Here is an 8,274-nt window from a genome sequence, read left to right as displayed (position 1 = left end):
GGACCTCTGATGGTCTGCTGTGGACCTCTGATGGTCTGCTGTGGACCTCTGATGGTCTGCTGTGGACCTCTGATGGTCTGATGTGGACCTCTGATGGTCTGATGTGGACATTTTTGTCCCATGTTTAGTGAAATGTTTAGTTTTCATTTCTGAGCCCACATGTTTCCTCCTCTGAGGATTCTCACAGTTTATTCTTGTTTTTATAAACTGCCTGACCAAACARAAAGCTGTCTCCAGAACAAAGGTCACATGTTTAGTTTGATCTGTGGTTTTGTTTGGATCAGCTTCTCCACTGTCACCAGATTTATTTCATCCAGTTTTGCATTAATTCTTCACCAAGATCCTGCATTGGTGATGGTGAGTCTGACCTTCTGCAGCACATCCCAAAGATTCTCCGTGGACTCTGTGGAGCTGATCCATGTGTGGAAATGAACCACTCTTTCACAATAAGAGCCCCGGTTAGATCCAGGTGGACACTTGGTTTTGGCCGGGCAGTGTATTTCCTGATACTTTAAAGAATCTGAAGCTGATGTACTGAAGGAAAACTAATAATTTATGATGACATCATCATCGTCCCAGATGTGTTTAAATATTTATTTKAATGATGATTTGTGACTTTCTAATTGTTCTTTATCTCCTCTGTGGTTTCTCTATGAAGAATCTGTTTGATGAWGATTTGTAAACTGATCAGATGTATTGATTAACTCCAGACTTTTTATTGATCCTTCGTGTTTCTCATCAGTAAATTTGAACTGATCATAAAGTGRCTGAAGTTTAGTTCGACATTATTTGAATGTGAAAACAGGAAGTTTAAACCTGACAGAAGTCTTTGAAGTTTCTTTGTGCTGAATAGGAACAAGTCTGGTCTTTGGGAGACTTTGCAGATCTGAATATAAACCCTGACGTCTCGCTTCATACTTTCATTTGAAAAGTGGTTTATTTTGACACAAAGTAGTAGAGACCTCCTCATCTGTAATAAAAAGACCTTTGCAGCTGTGTGTTTGTTGTTTTTACTCAAAAACTGTGAGAAAGTTTGGTAGCTGATGTGAAAGTTTGTGTGCTGGTGGTTTTATTGGAGCACGATGAAGACCTTTGATCAGGATCAGCAGAGGAACCCGGGCTGTGGGATCCTCGTAGAACAGTTTTATGTTAGTTGTTTATTAGATTGATTCAGAACAAAGATCTGACCCATCAGTTGTTAACATTTTGTAGTTTTTTGTGTAGTTTCTCCTGAAGGTGAAACCTTCACAGATGTGATTTTCTTCTCTCTGAGTCTGAGGAGCCTCAGGAGACCGTTTCGGATCTCTTTGGTCCGGACGCCGTAGATGATGGGATTGACCGTCGCCGGGATCAGGATGTACACGACGCCCATCAGGGTGTTGACGTCCGTCGCTATGGGGATGTTCAGGTTGTGAGACAGGAAGGTGACGCTGCCCACCAGGTAGAAACACATGATGACCATCAGGTGAGTGCTGCAGGTGTGCAACGCCTTCAGGCGGTCCTCGCCAGCTGCTGCCGCCCTCAGGACCACGCTGAGGATCTTCATGTAGGAGAAGAAAATGACGGGGATGTCCACTCCAACAAAGCAGATGATTACAGCCAGGCCCGCTGCCTGGTTCCTCTTTGTGCTGCCGCAGGCCAGGCTGACCAGCGCCATGTGGTCGCAGTAACARTGTTGGATGGTGCTGGAGCCGCAGAACCTCAGTGAACCTGCCAACGCCACCAGAGTGGCCATGATGGAGACGCTGCGCACCAGCATGAAGAGCAGMAGCTTCAGCAGCGTGGACGAGGTCACCATCTCCGCATAGCGGAGCGGCTCACAGATCGCCACGTAGCGATCCAGGGCCATCGCCAGCAGCAGCGTGGACTCCACCGAGGACAGGAAGTGAGTGAAGAACATCTGGATCAGGCAGCCGGCCAATGAGATGCGGTTCCAGTCCAACATCAGGCCGAGCAGCATGTTGGGAATGATGGTGGTGACCACGAGGACGTCCACCACGCACAGGGCGCAGATGAGGAAGTACATGGGGCCGTGCAGGCGCCGCTCCCTGCAGACCACCAGCACCAGCAGGAAGTTACCCAGCAGCACCGACAGGTAGGAGAAGAAGACGAGCAGCGCCAGCAGGTGGCGGTGTTCCCACAGCGCAGGAAAACCTCTAAACACAAAGCTGGTGTGGGAGGAGTTTCTGCTGGGCGGAGCCTCCAGCATGGCTCACCTGGAAACACCTGTCAGTCAGCTCTTTAACCAAGACAAGCAGCAGCGCCCCCTGCTGGCTGCAGCTCAAAGAACTAAAACCTGTTTGTTCATTAACAGAAACTTTCATTGATTTTTAAGAACAACCAATAAATAAATAAATAAACAAATAAATAAATAAAAACCTGCAGAATCTAAAGAAAATCACAATTTGTCAAAACCAAAAAGTCTACAGGTGAATAAAATCAATTTCATTATTGAGATTTTACCAAAAAACTTCATCTTACAGGTAAAAAACATTTGAACTTCCTGAACANCAAACTCACGATGCCTTCACTGACACTCAGAGACAATAACTGTGTTGTGTTTCATGAGCAGCCTGAGGGAAGGAGCCAACAGGGAGATCCTCGGCATCATCGTGTCTTACAAAGTCAAAGTGAAACTGGTCGTGTCACGAGGCGGGTCAGTATCTTTAAATCTGACACATAATAAACTTGATGTTTTCAGGTTGACCTGTGACCTTTAGGATCAACCACTAATACAGTTTTACTACTCATCCCCTTTTTATTCATTTATTTATTTTATTGACCTAAAACTTGAGAATAAAATGGACTTTTATTTCATTTAAAAGTATTTAAAAAGTTCACACAAAATACTGATTTATAAAAGGTATATTAGGCTCTAACAAGTTCTCAATGTACTGACTAATTTCTAATTGATGTTTAATGTGAAGATTTTAAAAATCTACCCTCTAAAATTCATTTAAAAGGATCAGATTAGGGTTTGGATCAGAGATTTTGATTAGAGGTTTAAATCAGGGGTCTATATCAGGGGTTTAGGATTAGAGGTTAGGAACTGCAGTCCTGGATCAGGACTGTAAACTGAAGCAGTTAAACCTCAGACATCTGGATAATAAATTCTGAGGATCTTTATAGAACCGTTCCCGGGTCATTCAGAACCTGTGAGCAGACTTTTAGTGACTGCATCAATAGAACTGATGKATTTGACGAGGCTCTGAGGCTCACGGTGTTAAATATTTATTGATTTCAGGCTCCTCGGAGATCTGGCTGCCAGGTAACCTTTCACGCTCCGCCACAGATGAAAACCACGTGCTGAGATTTACAAAGGTCACCTGAACGTCTCACAGCATTACTGCCGGTGGCAGAAATACACCTGTTTAACCTGTTTTTTTATGACTTGTGATGAATCTGTTTTTCAGTGACGTCTCTGTTGAGCTGCCGTTCACACTAATGCACCCCAAACCTCTGGAGGAGTCCGTTTACAGAGACGGTGAGTCCTCATCCTTCTTCTACATCCTGCTGAGATGAAATAATCCTAACATTAAAAGTTTCTGGATTAGACAGGCTCATGTTAGATAAGATAGAGTGAAACAGTGAGACAGAGTGAGACAGTGATGAAATGTGAACGAGTGAGAGAGTGATGAAAAGCGAAAGAGCAATAAAGATTGAGTGACAGAGACAGCAAGGAAACAATGAAGAGTGAGACATGGATGAAATAAGGAAGAGTGAAATGAAGTGACACACCAATGGAGTGAGATTGTAATGAAACAGTGATAAAGAGTGAGATGATGAGGAAACTGGTGAAAAGTGGGAAACCGATGAAATGTGGACGCATTATGAAAAGTGAGTAATAAAGAGTGTAACAGTAATGAAAAGTGTGATAAAGTGAGGTGATGATAAGTGAAAGAGTGATATGTTATGACGAGCGAGACTGAGAAAGAGATGATGAATGAAACAATGATAATGTGAAGAATGAACTTGTGATGGAGAGTGGAGCATTGATGAAGAGTGAAACAGTAACAAAACAGTGATAGAGTGAGACAGTGAAGCGTGATAAAGAGTGAGAAAGAGAAGTGTAATAAAGAGTGAGACAGAGGAGTGTAATAGAGAGTGAGACAGTGATGTTTTGTGCTGTTTCTGACCCTCCTCTTGTCTCCCACAGCTCCAGATGAAGCTCCGATCGACACAAACCTGATTGAGTTTGACACAAAGTAAGCAGCTGTCTTCTCTGTCCTTCCTCCTGTTTCTCCTCTTCATCAGCTGCGCTCTGATTGGCTGCTTCGTGTTGGGCGCTGGCAGCAGGGAGGCTTTCCTCTCCCTTCTCTGCCTGTCGGAACATTAACGGCGATGAAGCCRTCTCCTGAGCCTCAGCCTTAATGCATCTTAATGTGTGCTGCTGAGAGAGCTGCAGGAAATGAGCTTTAAACTGGAAACTCTTCCTGCCGTCAGCAGCCACTTTGCATTTTACAGATTATCATCATGCCTGAAACTCAACCACTACATCTTCATTCAGCAGCTGCACACATTAAACACACAACATTTAGTTTCCATTCAGACTCTTTCACTAAATCCAGTTTCTCTTTCCAGCTAAAGGGATTTTTATTTTCTGAACTCACTGATCAGAGAGTTTTTAGCTCTAAAAGGGCTGAAGTTATGGTTATACTGGTTACATGTATCTACAACCCCAGTTCTTAAAAGTCTGGTTGTGTCAAAACAGAAGACAGTGATTTATGAATCTCATAAATCATTACTGGTTCTGTTGACTCACCACTGGTTCTGTTGTTCCACCTCTGGTTCTGTTGTTCTACTACTGGTTCTGTTGACTCACCACTGGTTCTGTTGTTCCACCACTGATTCTACTGACTCACCACTGGTTTTGTTGACTCACCACTGGTTCTGTTGTTCCACTACTGGTTCTTTTGACTCACCACTGGTTCTACTGACTTACTACTGGTTCTGTTGTTCCACTACTGGTTCTGTTGACTCAACACTGGTTCTGTTGCTCCACCACTGGTTCTGTTGACTCACCACTGGTACTGTTGACTCACCACTGGTTCTGTTGTTCCACCACTGGTTCTGTTGACTCACCACTGGTTCTGTTGTTCCACCACTGGTTCTGTTGACTCACCACTGGTTCTGTTGACTCACTACTGGTTCTGTTGACTCACTACTGGTTCTGTTGTTTGCATCTGTTAGACTCTGGTTCCTGTCCTCTGCTGTTCTAATTTCCATCACTTCCTGCTTCCTTCAGTGATGATGACATCATTTTTGAGGACTTCGCCCGCCAGCGGCTGATTGGAGCAAAGGATGAGAAAGAGGAGGAGGAGGAACCTGTAGATTCGCCACAGCTGAACGACAGATAAAGGCCAGGGGCGTCGCCGCCGTTGTTTAGCTGCTGTTTGTAGTGTGGAGAAGGCAGAAGTTCACCTGTAGGCCTGACCTCAGCCTGGACACCTTCAGACACTCGGCGGGGCCGTGTTTCTGTGTTTGTTCATGTCCGTCCTCTCTCTCTGCGTCCTGCAGGGTGTAGAACCACAGCCTCGTGTTTTCAGGCCGAGCAGCGGCGGGGACTCGGAGCGGACCTGAGGGCGACAGCTGGCTCTGGCTTCCGATGTCTCTTTGTTCTTCATGTTTCTGTTAGGAGTAGAGCAGGTGTCACACGCTCTGCAGATTAGCCTCAGTATTGTGTGTCAAATGTTCCTCATAAACAACAACACTGCCAACTTTAGGTGAACAGCTGTCCACCATGGAAGCAGAGACATGGACGTCTGCAGGATGGACCGACTCTTCAGAAGGACGAGGAACCTGTGCATGAAATATATCTGTACCTTTAACTTTATCAGTGTCACGAATAGTCAGCATTTAATCAGCAGAAGCTCTGATTGGTTGTTTAATGTTGATCTTTTCCCAAATMATCATTGGTGTTCAAACAAGTCTTCAGTCCTTCCTAGTTCCACATCTCCAGTAAGAGCAGAAAATGTTCAGATGTTGCTGGAGGTCTTTCAAAATTTAGGTTCAACATTCACGCTTTCTCTGAAATCTGCAGGGCTTTAAAGGTCTGNTCAGCTGTCCTGACTCAGGTCTGTCTTCAGCTGTCCTGACTCAGGTCTGTCTTCAGCTGTCCTGACTCAGGTCTGTCTTCAGCTGTCCTGACTCAGGTCTGTCTTTGTGTGTGTTTTCAGGGTCTTTAAGAAAGCCAGTCCAAATGGGAAGGTGAGTCTGTGGGTTTCAGGTGGTTTTATTGCAGCACCCTGATGGGTTTCATATATTATTCATCCACATGAATATTAAAACTGGTTTTTAAATAAGTCACATTTTCTRCAGGGTGGAAACAATAAAACCAGGTGCAGGTTTCTGCAGTCTGGACTCAGCTGTAAAGAAAATCTGAACTGAAAGTTTATTTTGTCCTCAGCTCACCGTTTATCTTGGGAAGAGAGACTTTGTGGACCATGTGGACCTGGTAGAGCCCGTCGGTGAGGAAATATTTGACGTAATTCAGTGAAATAAATGATTGTTTTGACTCTCTTCTCATCTTTCTGCAGATGGTGTTGTTCTGATTGATCCAGAGTACCTGAAAGAGAGGAAAGGTGAGAAACCTGAAAAATGAGTTGTCCCGGTGAGAGTCTTAGTGTTGAGGCAACAGTCCAAGGTGTACCACAGGGAAGAGTCCTCGGTCCTCTGACTTTTATATTACAACTTGCTTAAGTCTAAGGATTGTGTTCTTARTCAGCAACATGATTTATAAAAGTTTTTTTATTGTTTAACAGAAGTTTGTTTTTGTTTTTCATTGCCAGTTTTTGTGACTCTGACTTGTGCGTTTCGCTACGGTCGAGAGGATCTAGATGTTCTKGGTCTGACATTTCGTAAGGACCTGTTTGTGGCAAACATCCAGGCATTTCCTCCACTGCCTGAAGAGAAGAAGAGCCTGACTCGTCTTCAGGAACGCCTCATTAAAAAACTGGGAGAACATGCATACCCGTTCACCTTTGAGGTACTGATGATGATGCTCATCAAGATAATCATGCAAGAACATTTTCTTATTCTTAAATTTCTCTTGCTTTTGTTCTTACGAATCATGCTCCAGGAACAACTACCTTCTTCCACCTTAGCTCAAAGCTGAACTTCATCAACACAACAGCACAGATTTTATCCACCATTTTTTAATTTTCATAAAATACAAACTAGTGTTTTTAAATCTTCTAAAAGAAAAAACACTTTAATATAAAAGAGAAGGTCTGCTGTCATGATCAGAAAATTTATCTCCCTCGATTCATAAAACTTTCAAATACATTGAACTGTTTCATTGTTGTATTTGCAGATACCTCTGAACCTGCCGTGCTCTGTCACCCTGCAGCCTGGACCGGAGGATACYGGGAAGGTTTGCTCCTTCTTTTCCCTGCAGGACTTTCACTGCAATGTGTTTGTCTGGTTTAGGTTTGGTTTGAACCGAATGTGTTGCTGTTCTCAGGCCTGTGGGGTCGACTTTGAGGTGAAAGCTTTCTGCGCAGAAAATCTGGAAGAAAAGATCCACAAAAGGTAAAAGTGAGTTAGCTGCACTCCGAGCCTCACTGTGGCAGAAAGAAAGACATGAATTATGAATGAAAGTGAGATCAGTGCAGCAGCAGCAGCAGAAAGAGGACTGGGCTGAATCTCAACTGGAACATCATCAATCAGTCTTCTGTTGCTGCAGGAATTCAGTGCGTCTGGTGATCAGGAAGGTACAGTACGCTCCGGAGAAACCTGGTCCTCAGCCCACAGCCGAGACCACCAGACAGTTCCTGATGTCAGACAAACCTCTGCACCTGGAGGCCTCYCTGGACAAGGAGGTCAGACCTGAGATCCCAAAACACACCTGAACATCAGAGCATCTGCAGCTGCTGAAGGACATCAAGTCTCTGTTTCCTAAAATCATATAAATTAAAAAAACTCAACTGGATGCGCTTTAATTCTTTAAATGATCTCTAATTTATTTTAAATGTATTCATGTCCCAAACTGACAGAACTAAAAATAACAACAAAACATCCGATTATTTTTATGACCCTGAACATCAGGAGCGTTAGAGACGGACTGAAACTTGAGTCTGACTTCAGTCTGCAGCAGATCTGATGTTTTCTGTTTCACCTCAGATTTATTACCATGGAGAGCCCATCAGTGTCAACGTTCACGTCACCAACAACACCAACAAGACTGTGAAGAAGATGAAAATCTCAGGTACTGCTTCCTGTGTGTGTGTGTGTGTGTGTGTGTGTGTGTGTGTGTGTGTGTGTGTGTGTGTGTGT

The 8,274-nt window shown here is 44.0% G+C and overlaps 2 protein-coding genes across 2 annotated transcripts; one reads left to right on the top strand and one right to left on the bottom strand.

The window, feature by feature from the left end:
• Positions 1 to 6: 6 nt before the first annotated feature.
• On the bottom strand, positions 7 to 2,254 carry LOC106533379 (olfactory receptor 52K2-like). Its single transcript, XM_014029646.1, has one exon. The coding sequence runs from the start codon at positions 2,207 to 2,209 to the stop codon at positions 1,199 to 1,201; it is 1,011 nt and encodes a 336-aa protein (XP_013885100.1). The 5' UTR covers positions 2,210 to 2,254; the 3' UTR covers positions 7 to 1,198.
• Positions 2,255 to 6,176: 3,922 nt separating this feature from the next.
• On the top strand, positions 6,177 to 8,115 carry LOC106533380 (beta-arrestin-1; the record flags this gene model as incomplete). The annotated part of the gene is given in 7 exon segments (XM_014029647.1): positions 6,177 to 6,207; positions 6,407 to 6,467; positions 6,537 to 6,581; positions 6,789 to 6,985; positions 7,313 to 7,372; positions 7,463 to 7,530; positions 7,685 to 8,115. Coding segments are annotated over 7 exon segments (628 nt in total), but the record flags the coding sequence as incomplete, so codon positions are not given.
• Between the last annotated feature and the right edge of the window lie 159 nt (positions 8,116 to 8,274).

The sequence above is a fragment of the Austrofundulus limnaeus genome, unplaced genomic scaffold, assembly GCF_001266775.1.
Source record: "Austrofundulus limnaeus strain Quisiro unplaced genomic scaffold, Austrofundulus_limnaeus-1.0 Scaffold933, whole genome shotgun sequence".
NCBI classification, from domain to species: domain Eukaryota; kingdom Metazoa; phylum Chordata; class Actinopteri; order Cyprinodontiformes; family Rivulidae; genus Austrofundulus; species Austrofundulus limnaeus.
Note: the sequence above shows the minus strand (reverse complement) of the source record. Positions and strands in the feature narration are given on the sequence as shown.